Below are 20697 nucleotides of genomic sequence, written 5' to 3'. Positions count from 1 at the left end.
GTTAAAGTTCACTGTGAGACCATGGACAATTCTTTTTTAGAAAGAGATATATGTTCTCTGTTTTCAGTCTGACTCCCACAGCTTTCTCTTGGCTTCCAGATCTCTGACCTGATTGACACCAGCTGGTGAGGGCAACGATTATTAATTGGAGGGTTAGCCAATGGATGATGCATGATGCTTTTATATGGTTTTGGTATCGTGTCCAAAGAGAACATTGAAAATGCAGCTCCCATGCCACCTTCCAACAACCAATGGCAGCAGGAGCAAACCTCCTGAAAGCAAACAACTCACACTGGGGACAGACCAGCAAAACTTAAGGCGGTGTAGCTTCAAATGGGGATTGCAGAAGCTGCGTATGGAAGTAATTGCCCTGCCAGCTTCAAAATCTAATCAGCAACTGAAAAAATAAGTAATTTCCTGAATAAATATTGTAAGCATCCAGATCTCCTCTAAGAGAAGGAGTAAACGACATAACGAGCCACACCGCCTTCAGATCCACACTGTCTCATTTTGGAGAACAGTACAGAAATGCCTTGTCTGAGGCAGCAGGTATTCCCTACCCCAGTCCAGCCTACCAAACTCAGAAGAAGGAGGATGTACAAAAGTGCTTCTGGATTCATAAAAATGAGAGATGGAAAACATTCATTAAGGGTGAAAGCCTAAACTTCTCCAAGAGCAAAACTCTTCTTCTGAAGTACTCTTTAAGGTCCTTCCCGCTCAAAAGCTTTAATTATCAAAGCAGAGAAAGAAACAGATCATGGTCTGGAGCAAACCAGCTTCACTTCATGCACTACGCTGACTTACAGCTGCTGAGGATACTTTGGGATTCTTGCCATTTGTCTCAGGGGACTTTTTTCAGTACCAGTAATCTCACAGCTGGTAGATTTTGAGGGAAACTTGGCTGAAAGCTTTATCTCATTGCTTGTTTTCCCACTGCAATCACTCTTTACCCTGAGAGAAGCTATAAACTGGCACGATCCTGCCCAGCCCCATAACAAGACTTCACACTACACTATCTTTTAAGGATATCACCAAGTTCAACAGGAAATTGCTAATTGTTATCATTCCCATTTTTTTAGGCTGGTAATCTGAGGCATAGACAAACACACTGTTTGCTTCATATCATAAACTGACTCATGTGACAGTGACAAAGCTCCCAGGCTAATGGTCTGCTCAGGGCACCACTTTGCTGCTGACAAAAGGCCCCATGAAAGCCAACTCTACCGCGGTGAACTCTATAAAGATCTGTCAGCCTGGCTTACAATTACCTGCATGAATTACCTTTATCCAGATGAAATACAATAAACATATTAAGGAGGTAGACAAATTGTCAGACTCTTGATGAACTTCTTTTTTATATACTCACCATATTTGTTGGTCAGCGGTATAGCTACTTTAACAGTATTTCCGCCTTATTTATTTACTATGCAACATTCAACTTAATAGCTTGTTTCTATATCTTTGGGCCAGAGGCCAAGGCAGATGTTTGCCTGACACCAAATCCTATTAGAGGCTGCAGTAACACAATTGTGTGTTAAAGATAAATATTTTATAGCCTACACTTGCCACCAAGCATCATCATTCCCTAGGCATTTAGAGGCAACTATCTATTGGCAAAGAAAAAATAGTTATCTAGCTGGCAACTGAAGGCAGTAGCTTTCCTGGGAGCTAATAAGCACCAGGACTGCTTTCTAAGAACTGATTAAATGCCATTCAGTGCAGTGTGGCTGCATGAATTCAAATGTAACTATTTCATTCAATAACCTCAAAGAGTTGTTCTGGAACTGGCAGAGTTTGGTGTCAGAAACATGTAGGAATAGCGCTGCAGTAGAAGAATTATACTTTAATAGATCGATGCTAATCTCAGTTTCTGGAATGAAGGTTCAGAGAAAATGAAACGTGTGGTACCAATGAGAATATTCAGTATTAGGAGCGAGATGCAAAGAAAAGAGCTGGGTTTTTTAGGTATCCTCACTGTTTGGCCTCTTCAACTAGTAGTCTACTCTACCTCTACACAAGAAATGGCCTCAAAATCTTTTGCTCTGTGCTGGTGAGAAGTAGCTGCTCAGCCTAAAGTAAATTGCCACATCTACTAATCTACCAACCCAGGGGTATACTGCATACATAGTGATTGGTGTAATAAAAAGTACTACCCTTTCCTTATAAACGTCAACCCTCTGTATACACAGATGCATTAATTTAAAAACAGTAAGTAAATTTAAAAAAAATCCGGAGGTAAAACAAATACTTAGAGGAGAATTGTTTACTGTGTCAAATAAATACATATATTTATTGTCACACAGAAAAACATTGTTCCTGACTGTCCACCGACCTATTTTCTGCCTAGTCATGTTCCTCTGGCTAAAGAAGATGCTTTGCTGTGAGGGAGGGAGCGCACATGGAGTGGGGCAGCAGGTAGGTAGATGCCATGGTCCATATCTAACCTTGAAATCCTCTGCGTGAGCCACATCAATGCAAAAGGGCCACGAGGAGTGCACAGCATCGCTCTCACCCTGCAATGAATTACATCCCATGGGAGAGTGAAGGGACACCACATTATTTCATCTTATTCTCTGCTGCTGCACCAGCGCAACCTTAGCAAGCCACATATTCTTTCTCGTAGACCTGCTTGTCCAGGATAAAGCTGTCACCTACAAGCTCGTTGCAATAACATCTCTCTTTTACAAAAATGCTCCCTGTCACTGCCCCGACTACGTTAGCAATAATTTTAATAGGAAGTCAGGCAGTATGACATGAAAGGCAAAGAAGATTCTGAAGCTCTGTGAACACATTTAATTTACTTCCCAGTTGCAGAGCTTGCAGTCTTGTTTATTTTTCAAAGAAATGATGCTACTCGATTGAATTTCACTGCAGGGTAGGTGGGATTCTAAGCCTAGAGAACTGTCACCTGCCCTTGTAATTGTGATAACAATGCCAAGGGAGACGTGGAAGTGAGAGGGGATAAAACAGGTTTCAGATATCTCGAAGCATCAGATTTGACATTACGAGCCAAAAAAAAGAAAGGAAAAAAAAAAAGCCCTGAAAACAAAGGAAATGTGGAAATGCTGGGTCTGGTATTCTCTTGCTCCTCCTCTTCCTTCTCCAGGTGAAGTTTGAAAGGACTGATTCCTTACATCCTCACCTGCTGAGATTTCGATTTTTCTGCTTCATTTGTGTTTTATAAGGCTTTTACATTTCTAGCTCAAGTAACCCACACCTGGCAGCCAGGAATGTGAAAGTCTTGACAGCATCATGGAGACTCAGTCATTATTTCTGAGTGCTCTTTCACAGTTTCCTCTTCTGTAGGGCACCTAGTGCGATGCTGATACTGCTAATGCCACTTGACTTTGTGCCAGATTTTGATTTTTTTTTCCTTTTTCCGAAGGCTGGGAAGTCTGTTTTAATTAAAGATCCATGCATATAACCCTGTTTTGCTCTCATATCCCAGTGGAACTCTAACCTTCACATGCAGATATAAGGATGCTGGATTAGGAAAAGGGCAACAGGCAGGCAGTCCTTTAAACAACTCCTTAAATCACTCCTGATTCTGGAGAATCAGAGTGAAGTACAGTAATCACAGTATCCAATTGCATGTTATTCTCCCCCCACTCTTTTTCTGTAAGAATTTAAAAAAAACCCCAATTTGCAATGGCAGATACCCCACATCTCCATCGGTCTACTTACAGCAAATACCTGCTGCAGCCAGCAGTGACTCTAGAAGCTGGATCATTTTAAAAGTTGATGGTGAAGCACAAAAGGATCAGTTTGGGTTGCTTATTGAAATCATCAAGAGCTGCTGAGTTTGCCAAATTTGACAGTACATTATGTGAGCACATTTTCCCTTGAGATGTCTGTACTTTTGCTTCTAGGCCTGGCTTTAGATATCTCTCCAGGTACTTGAATGGCTCTCACCACAATAATGTCAGTCTTTCTCACACTATTTCAAGCACATTTGACTCCAGGCCCAGCTGGAAATACTACAAAACCAGCTTTTTTGTACACTATTTTTGAACTTCTGTTCTACAGAAACAGGGACTGAGTGGGAATAGTTTAGGGAGTAAATAAAGAAGAGAACAAGCCCGACCATTTCAGAAGCCTATGCCACATTTGGTCTGAATTTGGTTTGCCCTTTGAAAGGGAGCTTTATCTCACTGATTCATTCCTTTCTCTTACTGCTTCCTTTTTAAGAAGAAATCTTTCCAGTGCAGAATGCCTTATAATCTAAAGCTATCAGATGGTTGAAAGCATAAGGTGTAATGAGATTTCAAAAGCACTTGGGCACTGGTCTATGTATACTACCATTTAAGTTAATGGTAAAATCTCTCTTGACTTCACCAACTTTTAGAAAATCCTGCTAATGTATTTCTGCTGTTCATAGGGATATACAGGGAACACTGTTTTCCTCCCTGAGAATGTGAGCAATGCTAAAAGCATGAAAGGGTTATGAAATACAGTTCTTAAGGAATCGTACATCGACCATCTGAAAAAACCCTCTGTTCTAAAATGGGATCATAGGTTGGAAGTTAGCTGCGAAAAAAGATGCAGTGAATGATTTTAAACAAAGAGTAGCTGTTGGGCTGAAGCCTTCTTCCTTCTACAATGCAGCTTCTAAGCACAATAACACTTTAATCCTATACTTGTAACGTGCATATGACAAGGCTGTGGAAATCTAGAAAGACACCTTGCAAATGTTTCTTTTCTTCCTAGTTTTCCTTTTTTTGCAGCTGGCATATTTTTAAACCTGAATTTCGCTCCGGTAAGTGAAACTCTCATATCCCCAATTTGCCCAAGGGATTGCAAAGAATTTTTTTTTTGTTCCTTCCCACTCTCATAAATTGTTACAAACTAATACAGGAAACAACAATTATTCAGCCTTCAGGGTTCAACTTCTGGAGCTGCACTAGCAAGCGGGAAGTTACTTCACGTTCAGCACATTACAATTTCTGCTCTTGTAGCTTAGGGCAAGGCTAAAGCTGGCCTTGAGTATCATTTTAAATGATGTTGTAAGCTGGTGTATTCTGGGGAGAAAAAAGCAAACCATTCTTGGATATATACACAGAGAGGACTTCAAATGTGATCTCATTTGGTCAAACAAATGCCATGAAATATTAGCAATGTTATAATTTTGGGTGCATTAAAGATTAAGTTTCATTTTACATAAAATCTTTAGCAAATATATCCAGCCTGATAAATAAGGATGTACCGGCTGGAATGACTGATGTCTGAGGTTCAATTAGGTAGGTGCCTGGTGCGAGGGACGTGCTCTCAAGTATGATGCCTGGTCTCCAGCCACTGCTACAGAAAGTCCTGAGTCTCCTGTAGGTTTTAAGTCAGATCTGCCCCCCTGTAGAGATGCCCTCAGTTCCCTGGGGCATTTCAGTGTGCTAGATGCCTGTGCTCACGCAACTGCACTGAGCTGTCAGTGGTCTTCGATCTGGGCCAGAGAAAAAGCAGAACTCACGGCTCCGTTTCTGCCTCTAGCGAACTCGCTGCACAAACTTGGTCAAATCATGTTCCTTTTGAGAGCCTCCAGCAAGCCCTCTAGAAATCAGTTCAACGTAATTTATTTAACTCTTTTTGTGAGACTATTGTAGCACTTAGATAAAGAAAGCAGTCACACATCTAATACACAGACCTGCCATTATCATTTAAAAAGTCAACATATGCCAGGAGTTACTGTACAGACTATGTCCTTCTCATCCCACCCAGCCCTGTGCGAGAGTGGAGACTGGTCCAGTAACTCCTGGGGTACTGATGTTGTTGGCTTCTGTTCTCTTTTGTGGTCAGTTAAATGCATGTAAGTACATACACTTTAATGCAGCCTTTGGAAAATTAAGTCTTAAAAAAGTTTGTTGTTCTGGTACAGAAAGGATTCTCCTTTGGTTTGCCAAAGCGGACAAGTAACTCTCACAACCTTATTTCTGTGCTTTAGCAGGGGAGCACTCACGGAAAGAAAAGTCTGCACAGAGCTGTTCTAGCAGCTCGGTAATACGACACAGGAATAAAACAAGCTGTGCTTACATTAGCCTGCAGTCTGGGGTGTATGGAAAAAGCTATATACAAAAGTGTAAAAACGAAAACCATATGCACTGTTTTACACATTTCTCCAGAAACCCTCAGATAGCATTATATGCTGTGTTATTAAGGCAGAATTCTGCTGTTCTGAAAAAAATTGAACTGAAAAAAAGGGACAGAAATAACAGAAAGAAAGAAAAAGGCTTTAACTTCAGTATTAAATAAACCTTTTCTTGACCCTAAAACTAAAGTAATTACCCCAATCAATAAACCTTTTGTACAAGCTCTGTCAGATCAAGAGAACTTGCCCGCCTGCAAACAGCACACTGACAAGCAAGTTCAAGGCTACCAGCCCATGTAAGTACATATGTAGGCAAAGGTTTTCAAAAAGACAAATCTACCTTCATTTTTCTACCACTTTAAAGGATGATCAAAACCAGACAAAATCTGAATCATTAAAGACATTCAGATGTCTAACTTCTACTGAGATGAACACTTATTGGCATCCAAGCAATCTTTACAAACATGGCTTAATTTCTTTTGTACAACAATATAAATGAAAATATGTGTCTGCTTGTCTATTTTTCCCATCCAAATTATCACTTGTAATCATAAGATCTATTGAAAGAGGAGTGTACATATACAAACCAAAATTAAAAAAACCAAAACAAAACAAAACAAGAAAAAGCTCAAGTGTAACATCAAATAAATTATTCCATCTCTGCTTTAAAGCTAAGCTAGCTTTACACACTGTAATTTTCTACTGCTAGCTTTTACTCACAAAGCATCAATGAAGAGATACACCTCTGTATGGAAAGCGTAGCTGTGGAAGTTTTTACAGCCAAGTATCTGACCTTTAGAGGCTTCTTATTATTTAATTATCTTTGAGATGTGTCCCTAATTTCCCCTTTATTAGAGATGCCTTACGTCTTCCAAAGAAAAATCCTGAAATAATAATTTTGCCTGCCGTTATGGCTTGGGAAGCAGGGTTATTATGTAAGAACTGTTTCAGACACTTGCAGAGAGTAAAAAGGTCATCACAAATAACATGTAGATTTAAAACGATTGGTCTGACTTCAGGTTTCTTGGAAGTGCTGCAGCTCCAGCAGAAGCAGGCAGAAAACTGCAGGTAACGTTTAGGGAACAGCGTGCCATAGGATCGTGTACAAACATTACTGACTGAAGCTAAAGGGGATTTAAGAACCAGGAGCAATGCTTGATCTGTTTGGAGTCGCCCGAAAAGGCAGACGGAGATAAACTCCAACAGTGGAACATGCTCATCCCCTTGACTCACTTCACTGGGAAATGAGACTGTTCATCAATTTGGGGGAAAAAGGTGAAAAGATTAAGGGGGCACTGATAAAGCTATTGTTGACTTCCAGGTGCTAAAGTTTTAAGGACTGTATCACTGTCCATCTGAAAACATCATCACTGTTTTACCAAGAATAGCGAACAAAAAACCTCTGGGCATGGGGAAACTAACGTGAAAAGTTTCACCTCCCCACAACCCTCCTTCCATTTCCAGATCCAGGCTCAGGCTGTGTTTGCTTCTTATTAAGCCCTATAAAGCAAACATTAGATTTACACAGGCTGGATTAAAAAGTGAAATCTCACCAAGAATATTACCACACCTGCTTAGAGAGGGGAATTCTTGCAGCTCATAGAAAGCTCAGGCAGAGGGAGTTTACCCCACATTTCTGGTTCTCCAGGTGATACCCCACCTATCAGGCTGGGCTGGATTTGGCTAGGATGGAGATGACAATCTCCTGTCTTCTTGCTATCCTTCTGCATGGACTAATTCAACTCTCACTGAAGGACTTCGAGTCCTGTGGCCAGCTGGATGTTTAGTGGAAGACACCTTGCAGTGCTGCAGCATAACCTGAACCTACTCTGTGGATAAGCGTAAGTTTTCAATCAAGCAGACCTGTCAACCTAATGTCATTCATGAGACCAAATTCACAAGGGAAAAAAAAAAACTAACACAGCCTGGCAGGGACTCATAAATGCCCTTTTTGCCTCCTACCTGAATTGAGTGACTGTATCTTTTCTAAATATTGCCTGACTGAGACCTACAAGCTTTACCACACTCAGAGAAGCTAGGTAAGAGCTGAAAGCAGGAAACAAAGCATCAAAAAAGGGGTGGCAGCAACAAAAGGGTAATCAAAAAAGGCACTGACCATCTGATAGAGTATCTGTCAAGCAAGGGCTTGTAATGGGACACACAGAGCTGAAGGCAAAAAACTATTTGCAGAGAATGCAAAGCTCTGCTGTTATTTTGCAGGAGAGAGATCAATAACATCAAAGATGAAGTTGTGATTTTCCTCCCTGCCATGGTTCTCATATGCTGCTATATTTCTTTTTCTGTGCAGAGCACGAAAAGAGTTGTGAGTCTGGGAAGGAACAGGCTACTAATTAATAATCTGTAGAGGGTTACCACAAGGTGAAAGTGCTCAGAAGTCCCTCTGTGAAACAGGGGAAGGGCTAAGATGACCACACTCATGCAATAGGGGAGAATAACACTTGTAGTAACTGAGCACTCCCATGGAGCAGCTGGAGTCCCATTAACAGTTAAAGGGTCCTGATTCAGCAAAGTACTTGACAAACTTTCAGCCTCTTTTGCTGGATGTAGCTTAAGGAGAAGTTCAGAAAAGGGTAGCTGGGACATTAAAACCACTTTTCCTCATTCAGAGTCCTGAAGATCTAATCGTACATGGGGGAGTTTTAAGTCAAGTAACTTGGGCATTAAGGAGCTAAAAGAAAGTGTAAGCCAGAACTGATCATACCCCATGTTAGTTTGCACAGTCTCTTAACTCCTCAATATTTACATGAAACCAATTTAGACTTTTCCAGACATCAGCAAAGCAAGTGTAAATAACATGAATGGCTTTGAGACTGTAAGTGGATCACACTTACGCATCTCCTCTGAATTGGAAGTTGATAGAGTTTAAGTTAGCATACACAGGCAGCGAAAGTAAGGGAAGCAAATCTGACTTACTCAGGCTCTTCCTCTTCCCTTGCTGAGAACAAGTTAAACACAAAGGCATTTTCACTCAGAGCTAAGGAAGAGTCATTCTTGTCACCTCTCACACAAGGAGGGTTCCCAGCTGCAAGCTTGCCTCTGTGCCCTGTAATTTCTTCTCTTCTCTCTAAGCCCAGTCCTACTGTGAAGTGCTCCTCTCTTGGTATCCTTGTTGTGTGTGAGCTGCTGTCCTAGGGACTGTATGGGGGTGGGTTATATTTTAGGCTATTGCAGGAAGGGAACTTGCCTTTTGATGTATATTGCAAAGTGCTGTATGTGCTGGCAGTCCCTTATAAATAACACCACCAACTTGCTTTGCGCTTTGAGGGATGAAAGTACTTACAGTAGTTTTCTTTACGGATACTGGAGGGGGCAGGAGGAACAACGGTCCTTTTCTTAAATTTAAGCGTTGTCTCTTGCAGCAGATAAAAGCGAGATAAAACCTTGCATCCTATCACGGGTGTTCTACATGTGTTTCTTGTTGCTTGTTGGGTGACATGCTGGTAAACAGAGATGCTCTCCGCTCACAGACAGCTGATTTTGCTTTTCCTTTTGATTTCTCAGTGGCCCTGCACAGTCAAGCTTGCCTGAGCTCAGCAGTAACAGCTGCTGGAAGACACTTTCTCTCTGACTCCGTAGATGCTGTTTTCAGGCTTTCAGATGTTTCTTCCTTCTACTGAGCAAATTTTTGGCCAACATCTCCATCTCAGATGTGCTGATTCCAGCTGATTCCTCAGCCCACTATTTTGCTCCACTTATACAAGATTGCTCTGAATAAACCACCACTATCGGGCAGAGGTGAATCCACAAGGCACTTTTCAGAGAAGTGTTTCTATTAGAAATTTCAGAAAGTGCTGCCAATGTCATTTACAAAAAGGTTAATTTATTATTGAGAGACCTTGATTGTCTATTCCTTTATAATATCTTGCATTGTAATTCAGAGCAATGGGATATAAAAATGCTATTAAAAGATGAAAACTTTCCCAGAATAATCTTTTTTTCCCCTCCACCTGAATTGCCTGTATTATGTGGAAGTATAAGCTCTGACAGGCATTACAATGCTGTATTCTCCCCAGGTTTACGTGGAGTGGCATGTAACAGGCACACATTCTGACACCACCTAACTCTTTAGTGATGATGGTTCCACATCCTTTTAGAAAACAGGCTAAACTGCCATCTCTTGCCCTCAAAATCAGTGCTAATGTTCCTGAGTGGATTTAGTTATAGCTATATCGGATTCCAAAACTGTATGATGTTCAGCCTCACAATTTATGAAATTAACTGTGTGTTATCAAACTGGGAATACAGATGCTTTTTTCCATTTTTCTCCAGTTTTCACTAGAATAATGGAGGCCAAATCATTCCAGACAAGCACTGCACAGTAATTGCAGTTGATATTGTCATACAGAGCCTGCAATGATTATACTGGCTCTGAGAAGTTTGGTCTGTTGGAACATAGCAGATATAGTTGGAAAATCAGCACCCTTTCCATTCAGCATTTTACTGCTGAAGTAAAAGCTATGGTCCTTTACTCAGGTGAGTCCTCACTCACAGGGGAGGTTTGCCTGAGGAATGACTGCAGAGTTTGGCTTTATGAACTTATCATTATGATCACCATTTCAATTTTGTGCTTTCTACTATTATCCGTGATTATTAATTAATGCTTAATGCATTTTCCCAGCAGTTCTATCAGCCTTGCAGCATCTCTGGGGAAATGTCACTCTCCTCAGTTTTACATGGTGAGCAGCAGAAGCCTGAGCCTGGGCTGGGTCAGAATTACCACATCAATCAGAATTCAGAAGTTCCAGGCTGCTGGTCCTCTTCTCAGATCACCGGATCCTACTTCTTCCTGCATTGCAGCTCTACTTTTCAAACACACTCTCACTGTAAGCCCTATGCCTGTGCAACAATAAAGGGAGATTTTTCTATGTGCTCCTGCCACAGAAATCAAAATTAAATGTCAGCTTGCCTCTGACTGTCAACACAACAACTCTGTAGGTTCCTCGCCCCACACAGATAGATATAAGGCTCCCATCACGTGTGACTTGGTTTATTTATTTGGCATTGCAATTTTACACGCTGGTTCATAAACACTGTGTCAGGTTGCTGTATCCTCTTTAATCTGGCACTGACAAAAATTGTAACACTACAGTACTACGGTATTTATAGACTTAAAATGTAGCAACCATGTCTTGCCAGACCTCATGAATACACTAGAAAGGTTCTGAAGCATTACAGTACATTTACATAAAACACCTGCCTTGATTTTTTTTTTTTTTAAATCTGTCGAAATCTAGACTAAGAAGAAAGGTACCAACTTGTTAAGGCTATTACATTTTCTAATGGTACTTACAAAAATGCTACCCTTCTTTGGCCAAATTCTAGCCAAGAAGCCACATCTTCTGATCTAAAACTTTTACTTATCTCAAGAGAGTTTGCATAGCTTGTACCTAAACAGTTTTTCCTGTACACTATAGCTTTGTGTTGCTATACAGCTGCCAGTGGGCAAAGTAATTCCCACGTATGGGGCAAAGCTCTCTCTTGCTGTATAGCAAAAGAAAACTTCCTTGTACTGAAAGACAGAATGATTCAAGGTCAACAGGGGATATATCATGGACTGTTCCGCTTGTCGTGTGGTCATAAAGGTACAGCAGAGTATAAGCAATAAAAAATAGGATTGCGTTAAAGACAGTCTGACATGCTTCTCACCCACACCATTCCTCTACTATTCAAAAGTAAATTAAGAATGTTTTGTCTTTTTTTTTTCTCTCCCCTATGTTAGTGCAATGAGGCCAAGAGAAATGTCTGGCTAGAACACTTAGCATCACTTTGAAAACAAGAAGAACTACTGACTGTGCTTTAAAAGTGTTTTCTGCTGTGGAAGCCTTACAGATTTCCCTGTGATGGGAAATTTTAAACTGAAGAAATTCTTAGACAAGGAAAAAATGTTGCTTTCAGAAGAATACCTGGAGGTTCTTCTGGGCAGAAGGTGGTCGGTGTAAGTAAAAACTCAAGTTGCTAAAGCAAACTAAATGAAAGTAAATCCACATTCTAAAGAGCAAGACTTCAATTTCATAAGCTAACATGCAACTATTTCTAGTGTTGCTTAACTGTGAACAGGATTGAACATGTGCGTTTCCAGGTTTTAAATTTAACACAGAGTATTGCAGAAGTGTTTCCACTTCTGCATTAGATAAACTTTAGCGCTAAAACGGAATATTGGGATCTTAATGACTTTGCTTTAATAACACCTAAACTTTTAATTAACCTGCCAAGACAAATTACAGCCCATAGCTCTTAGGTAACTATTGCAGACAGCTGAGACTCAACACCAATGCCTCTTCTGGGAGAGGGATTAATGGCAGCTTTGCAATGAGTCTGCTTTTTTCAGCAAAGAAAAAAAGTCCATTAAACAATCACTGTGGTTAGAAGAAAGCTGAGTGCTAGTTTTATGGAGCAATCTTTAAATTACAACCAAATGAATTTGGGTATATGAACAGTTTCAGCAGGTCAGTCACATCTAAAATTAAATATTATTGAATCAGAAACAGATTCTGATATTTACAGGGTGGAAGAAGAATACCCAGTGTGCTAGGCTGTCAGGCAGCCCGCAGGCAGCATCCTTTCCTCCTTGGACAGCAACAAATCGGTGCCTTTGCGCTGAACTGGCAGGGCACTTCACCGCCAGAGAAAATTAGAGACCTGTTTAGTTAATTTGTTCTTCTTAAGAAATCTCAGCTTCTTTCTGCTAGCAAGGAGAAACAGAGATTTCTGTTATTGTGGCTCCTACTACCAAGCCTTGCAGTGCTCTTTATTGGAGTTTTAATGCCAGTACTCTGCCTGAACTCCAGCTTGAGTAGTTTTGACGGTGCCCAAAGGGAGGACTGCCCGACACACAAAACTCTTGCACGGTGCTGCTGTATGCTCTTCTATCATTCCTACACCTCTGCTCCAGAAAGAGAAAAAAACAACCAATCAAACAAAAAACCTAAATAAAAAGATCAAAGAAAGAAAATGAAGCAGGGAATTTCAAGTTTGTAATCCATCTTTGGCACTGGGTAGAATCTCGTTACAGATATAGTTACTAAAAAGGTCTAAAAAATACTTATGAGATATTTGAGGCCTAACAGTATTCAGCCTGTTGCTAAATACATCCCCTACAAGCATTCTCTCTGAAACCACACAAAGCTACCATGCAATTTGAGTATGTGCGTTAATACCTGGCCTCAAGGCATATTTAGGAGTTTAAGAATAATACAGGAAATCCTTACCAATAGCAGTAGTAAGAAAAGAAACCACTTCCGATTCCTTGCCATCATTGTAGAAGGCTAAATGCCATATTCCTGAATCTAAATACTGGATAAACCCTGTCTCATGGCTGGACAAGGGCACAAAAGCTCTGTGCTGCCGCTGAGGTCCTTCCAAGCTTCTCGCCTCCTGTGTCAGTAGACGTCTTCCATCAAGGAGCTCCACAAAGTCAAACTGAAACATAAAAAAGAGTGATATTTGTGTGTATTTCAGGCTTCCTGAAGCCAGGTCTCTTGCTCTGGGTCTGTCTTATGAGGGAGACAGACATACTTCATATCAAGTATTAGAAATGTACATCTACAGAAGCATCATAAACAGGATTTTCTCTGGTAACTCAAGTATGTTCCTGGAATACCTGCAAGTAACCATTTTGGAAATAGCTAGTATATGAAAGTAATTTTCTGTAATTACATGAATCAAGAAATCACCTTTATTTAGAATGTGATTTGGGGCATATTGACCCTACTGATGTGTTCTCATTCTGTAGAAACATAGGCAGGGAAACATGAGGTCCAGGGACCATGCCTAAATTGCACTGTAAGTATGATAAGCTTATTTGTTAGCTTCTTTGTGTCTTGTCTAGTAGGGCAAATAGACAGAAAAATGTATCCAGCCTAACTGGATTGGTTTGCCAGAATTGCTACGGGTCACCAAGAAAAAGATGAGATGTATTTGTAAGTAAATTCTGGTAGAGGTCTTGCAGAAGTATTTTGCTAGTCAGCAAGGGTTTTATTTTAAAGTAATAGCAAAAGTGGTTAAAAGGTAGTAGAAGATGAAGATGGAAGAGAGATAAAGTAATATATAAAAGTCCCATTCAGGGGGTGGCTTTTGGAAGTTTTCCTCAAAAGGACATTTATTTTTTGCCAGGGTAACTTCGCTGAACAACTGCTTTGATTTTGCTACTAGTATTGCAATTATCTTCATTCCCTATTTAAATAACTTTCCACTGACTTTCTGCAATAATTGTATTTTGTCTGGTAATATATTAATGGAACGAGTCAGACACAAACCTAGCAGACATCACAAATGTTAAGCGAACCTTATCTAATCTGAATTTTATCGTGTGTTTAGGTGAACAGGACATCTTGTGAGCAGAATCCAGCAGATTAGCTTTTCTATTCCCTGACTTCTCTTGGTTTTGTCTCTCTCATCCAGTGCTTGTAGTTTTTGGCAGGAAGGAGGACAAGAGGCAGAAAGAAACACCACCACTTATTTTTGTAACAGTAAATGTTGCTCCACTGAATGGATGCTGAGTGTTGGCTGTGTGTGGTGACAATATTTAGGCTTCTTATCCCTTTTGACTTTACTGTAATAAAATTCGGGTGCTTCTGTTAAAGTTGTCTGGTATGGTCTTCAAAGTCAACCAAGATAAGGACTTGATGACATGTTCTTTCCTCTGCAGTCATTGCTAAGTTAAAAAAAATTAAAAGTGTTTATTTCCAACAACCTTTTGAGAAATATGCTATATATGACATAGCTTGTATATGAAATGACAAAATTTGTCCCTAGAGTATTTTAATTACTGTATTTTTAATTATTTATTTACATGAAATAAGTTTTGAGCCTTGCTTTAATTTTTTTGCTGTATTTCAGTATATAGATCACTCAAATTTGGTGCAGAAGTGTCTTTTGAGAACGTAAAAGCTGGCACACCTGCAAAGGACATTCCTCTTGGGTGTCTATCCAAGTTAGCTTTGTCACAGACAGAGTTTCTGTTTTGAAGAAATATAATGTAAATACGAATTACAAAAACGTAACACAAAAATATAAAATCTAAAAATGTCATGTAAATATAAAATCTAAAAATATATATTTCAAAATGTAAGTTTCTGTTTTGAAAAAATATAATGCTTTAGGGATTTTAAGTTTAAGACGATACTAGTGAGAGGTTGGTTTGAGCCAGATATTTGTAGACCCTCTGAGGACGAGCTGTTGTCTAGGCTGATTCCTCATCGGCTCTCAGTGTGGGTACGACACAGCTGAGAAGGGCAGTGACGGAGGACGTCACAGTGCTGTTTGGTTGCTGGGAACGTCTCAGCGGGGTTGAGTCTGACTGAGGAACACATTGGCCAGGTGTACTGAAGAAGTTAAAACCAGCAAGAGAAAAACCTACGTATTTCCATTTCCATTTTGGAGCATGATGGGACAGATTGTCTAGATTTTTAGAAGGTACAGGTAACTGCAGACAGCATAGATAAAGTTCATCTCACTAAGTGCTGACATCTCCATGACAGCTTGAATTAGTTTTCTAGAACCACTAGATTGCAGTCAAAGAAAGAGACACTTCTAGAATGCACTCTCCCTCATCCTAAAGTTGACATCTAAGAAATATCTCGTGGATTGTGCCTTACGAGCACCCATTTCTTGCTACATACTAGATGTAGGTGCTTAAAGCTTAGTGAGATGAAAACAATTTCAAGGCACCCAGTTATGGTGAGCTGCTGTTGTTACAGTCGAATCTGGGTTACGCTTACTTGGGTCTTCCTGCCAAAAGTAAAAGTTTATTTTTATAAATATTTGCAAGATGCTGCTGCGGATGTTGGTGACTTTGCAAAGTTACTATTTACTACTTGTAAATATTAATTGAACCACAAATGGATTGTGCTTTATTGCATTTTAATACATTCAGAGATTTTTAATATGCAATTAGAGTTGTTGCAAGCAAGGAAATCATAGATAAAATACCATGTTAATAAATTCAAATTGTACAAATGGAAAAATGCCTTCCACAAGCTGTGATGGCCAATCCCTAAAATTTATGATTTAACAAAATTTGGCCTAGGTTAAAAAGAGTTTAAAAAATGATTTGATCTAGGAAGATTAAATCTAATAGACCATAATAAAATTGTGTCACTTTTATTATGATTTGTTGAGAAGAATGAGAAGACATGCCTTTAGTTAACAGTAAAATAGTTTAGGCTTCTGCAGGTTCTATTTTGAAGACTACAGAAACTTGAAGCTTGCATTTTCTTCCTACTTATTAGTGTCCATGGTTGTTGGCAACCTCGACTAGAAGACAGATCACCACAGGCAGAGAAAGTTTCCCAAAGAGAATCTGGAATAGTTTGTTGTTTTAGCATGGATAAATATGACTTTTAACATTTTACCAAATTCAGGACTATATGCAAAGGGTCTACAGCCTTGGGATCAATTCAAAGATCCTGAAGGAGAATAGACTATGTTAAGGCCCACATACAGCAGATGGATTATCTAAACAGAAGAAATATCTAATTATCTAACACAGAAGAAAACCTGATTATCAGCTAGAATTTTACTACCTCCATCAACTAGATAAGCTGGGGAAAAAAATTTGACCCTTTATTAAAGATTGTATCACTGCTCTAAGCATACATTTTGCCAATGTCTTGTTTATGAAATTCCTTACAAAATTTGGAAATATAAAACTCATTCGGTAGATTTATGGCGTGCAGCAGATACTCTGGATTATGCAAGAGAAAAGATGAGATTTGTGTAATACATACCAACTATGAGAGACAAGTGTACAATTTCAACACAGAAAATAGGTTACCTATTTAATGACTCCCAAAGCTGTTAAGCTATGGTGAGATTAAATGTTAAGGATTAAACTTCATATAAAAATATAGAGAAGGAGAACAATGTTTTAATTGACAGCAGGTTTATAAAATAATAAATCTAAGAAAAGGAATAATTTCAAAACTAAATTAAATATTAACAAGTAATATATCAATATTGTTTCAATATCTGCAGTTTCATTAAGTTATTTCTTCAGAACCGGGTGGGTTTGGTGATCTGTTTCTATTAGTGTACCATGATTTTTATTGTTTGAATACAAATGTCCCTCTGGTCATTTTTGGTGATATTTTGGTCCAGATGAGGATTTTTTTAATATACTTGGCAGCTCTCAATTAGTGGCTACGCAAAAAGCTTATTTAAGGGAGCTTTTCCCAGAAAGTGATTTCTTGACATTGCTTTTGCCAAGTTGTGTCAAGAAAAGCAACCGCTTTCATTTTAGTCCTACAGAATAATAACTATATCTTGATTTCTGCTTACGTAAGCCAGTGGCTTTCTGTGAAAACTTGATTTTGTTTGGTTATACACCAATTACTGGGCCCTGACCAATCTCAGTCTAATCTGACAGTCAACATGCATAATGTGAATAGTTGGCTCAAGGCATTTCAGCACAGAAGACGAAAGCGAATCTTGCTCCCATGAGGGAGCGACTGGGGTCTTGCTGCTCTTACCATGAGAGGGGAAAGGCAGAGGCTGAAAGAGGGAGACAGATCTGAGATATATGAGATTGCTTAAGAGATGATTCTTTTTGATGTAGTTTGAGTGTGGCTGCTGCTGCAAGGCACACTGGATGGAGGAGGTGGTATCTCATGCTGCTAGGAGCAACCAGCTGACACCCTCAGCGACCGCCAGCCCACAAAACCCTTTTCCTCCTCTGGCAGCAACTGCCTGCTTTGCCTGTGCCTACAGCCCACCAGGTTCATGTGTGTAAATATCTTGCAATTGTCACTTGATTATCTTTCTCTGAATAGATGACTTTTAACATCTTGCAAGCATGCAACAAATTCTTGAAAGAAATAGCTGAAATAATAAAAACAATAAGCCATAAGAACATACAATTTAAGACAACTATTATTTAATTGAAATGAGGTCCCATTACCTGTGTATGTGATGGTGGGAGGCCTTTTCTGCCATAGATGCCAACCAGAGCTGCCTTTCCTAAAGACACATTGAATTTCAGATGCACTGGGTGGTCAATGAACACCTGAGATCTCCAAAAGATGCCAGGAGGGATCTTCTGTGTGGCTCGTCTGCCAACATCAATTTCTCCAGAGTCTATAAAACTGTCGTCTGGAAAGAAACTACTGGGCTTTCCTGCCAAAACACAGGAACAAAAATCTTGGATTAGCCTTAGATCCTAAAAGTAATCCAATCATACTGGTATCTCTGACACTGATCTTGAGAAACAGTCTATTAGTGTCCTGAGGTCTTCAGAGTACTTTGTGTAGCCAATCCATTTGATTATGGGAGGAAAACTGGCAGGGTTATTCCTGGCTTCAGTAACTGTTTTGTTTGAAAACACGAACATGGGAAGAGCAACCTGGAGAAAAATGGCCTTTTGTTTAAACTGTAACATCAAACAGCGTGTAATGACATTCTGGTGATATCATCTGACATTATATCCTAAGTGAATATAAGTTCATGGATGGAAAAGTCATTATTAAATTAGCAGAGAGAAGTGTAGTAATAGTGAGGTACACACGTGTCACAGAATGGAATGGCACTGTGGAGAACAGCAGCATGAATGATGCTTAAGTGGGGAAAGGAAAATGTTTCTCTATTAAATTAATTCTTCACAGTGGTAACACTATTTGAAATTTGTTCAACAGTTCAAAAAAGGACTGAGTAAAATGAAGGAAGTCATATCCTGCACTTGAGTAATATCTACTAAGAAACACGAGAGGTTTTAATGGGTTTCAATACAATCTGTAAAGTGTGTTATGATTATCCATCTTCTTTCAGAAGACAAGCAAATGGAGGCATCTGTTTCTTAAAGCAACCACCAGGTTGGAGAGCCCGGGTAATCGGATGGCAACCAGTACATGCCATAATATCCAAGGGAGTCAGCAGGGAGCTCGGCATCCCTAGAAAACACATCTGAGAAATTCCAGGTTAGAAATCCATACACTCACAGTCCTTGAAACTGGTGGCCACCTCAAAAAATTTGGACACAAAGGAAGTCCAGGGAATGAGGGGCAGAATGAAAAATAAAATGCCAGAATGTTGCCTTTTCAGCCTTTGCTATAAGCAGTGGCCACAGCTTTACCTGCATTGCATAAAGACTATGAAGAAGGCAACTGCTTAGCAAACAGTCTTTATTTAAGGACACTTCTAGTTGAAAAGTATGCAGTAAAGATTTGGCTTTAGTAAGGACAGCATCATGTCACCAACAAGGACTAATCATTAATTTTAGAATTTTAAATAAATTTGTTATCTCCGTACCATTACAGCACACTACTCTGTGTTTCACAGATCAAGCAATTCTAACAAAATGAGAAGGAAACTTTCAGGAACATACAATCTTTTGTAGGAAAATCACATTGCGAGATTTTTTTCTTCCAGAACTTACATTTGGGAAATGGGAAACAAAAATATCTTTTCCCACCCATCATGAATTCAAGTCAAATCGTCTTAGAATTTACTCGTCGTGTTGAAAAGGTGATTGGTAGAACAACCTTTCATTTTATTGTTTCAAATTATAATATTTCCTTTAATATTATATAATATTAATTATAATATTGCCTTAAACTTCTCCATATACTATCCCAACATAAACTCTCCAGGAGAAACAGATGTAAATTGTTAGCTGTCTCTGTAAAATCCATATAGAAATTATATGCATATTAGAATCACAGAATCATAGAATCATTTAGGTTGGAAAAGTCCTTTAAGATCATCGAGTCCAACCATTAACCTAAGACTGCCAAGTCCACCACTAAACCATGTCCCTAAGCGCCACATCTATTAACTGTTAACAAAAGAAGTCTCTGAAGGTGTTTCTTTGTAGGACGGAGAATTTTTCTCTCTTTTTTTTTTTTTTTTTAACTTATGGAAAACTTTTTAGCGGAACTTTTGGTCCGAATAAGACTAACCCCTGATTTAAAGCTAGCAACTGCTTAATTACACTGTTGGAGTGGGACTTGATGGCAGATTTCATTTCTGTGCTATCTTGTGGCAGAAGTTTTATTCATACCAGCACAGTCTAGAACGCAAAGGGTGTATACATGTTCATAGAAAAAAGGCTATTTGTAATTTTACAAGATCCTCATTTATCTTTGTTCATCGCATTCAAATAAATATAGGGGAAAAATCTGCTGACTTTTTATCCTTTTTCAGTCAAAGTGTATATTAATAGAGATAATCAGAAGCAGCTTAGGTAAATAGACATTCTTTCTGAATCATTTTGTGCTGATAGAGTACAACTGTACAATGAAAATCAACTAGCTTGATTCCGAAGGGGATTACTTTATCAACTGGATTGTTAATATTTACTTGGCATACTAAAAATTACTTTTCATACTGTCAGGATTAAAGGAAACAGTTCCCATGTCTTCATGCAAAATTTCTCATTCCATTATTGTAAGGTGAAAAGATTCAGGATTCCATTAAAAAAGAGCTAAAGACATCACGTTTTGGTTCAAATGAAGGGTATATTTTTCTGATTACTACTAACATGTTTTATAGATTCTTAGAAATTCAGATGAAAACCTGAAGTATTTGATATGCACCCTGATCGTTCATTGATAAAGATTGTACATTGGAGGGAATCAGGGAAGGTGAGAATTTAATATGACAGATGTTGC

At 39.2% G+C, this 20697-nt stretch overlaps 1 protein-coding gene across 1 annotated transcript in view; it reads right to left on the bottom strand.

Annotated features, from left to right (window-relative positions):
- The window catches only part of TENM4 (teneurin transmembrane protein 4), a 354979-nt gene that overhangs the window by 163644 nt on the left and 170638 nt on the right, over positions 1 to 20697 (bottom strand). The window contains exons 8-9 of the mRNA XM_075143906.1: positions 17994 to 18208; positions 13306 to 13516 (exon numbers count right to left, since the gene is read on the bottom strand). Of these exons, the coding sequence (XP_075000007.1) occupies positions 13306 to 13516; positions 17994 to 18208 (426 nt within the window). The remainder of the gene's footprint in view (positions 1 to 13305; positions 13517 to 17993; positions 18209 to 20697) is intronic.

Source organism: Calonectris borealis, chromosome 1 (genome assembly GCF_964195595.1).
Source record: "Calonectris borealis chromosome 1, bCalBor7.hap1.2, whole genome shotgun sequence".
NCBI lineage: Eukaryota > Metazoa > Chordata > Aves > Procellariiformes > Procellariidae > Calonectris > Calonectris borealis.
This window is presented reverse-complemented; position numbering and strand designations above follow the sequence as displayed.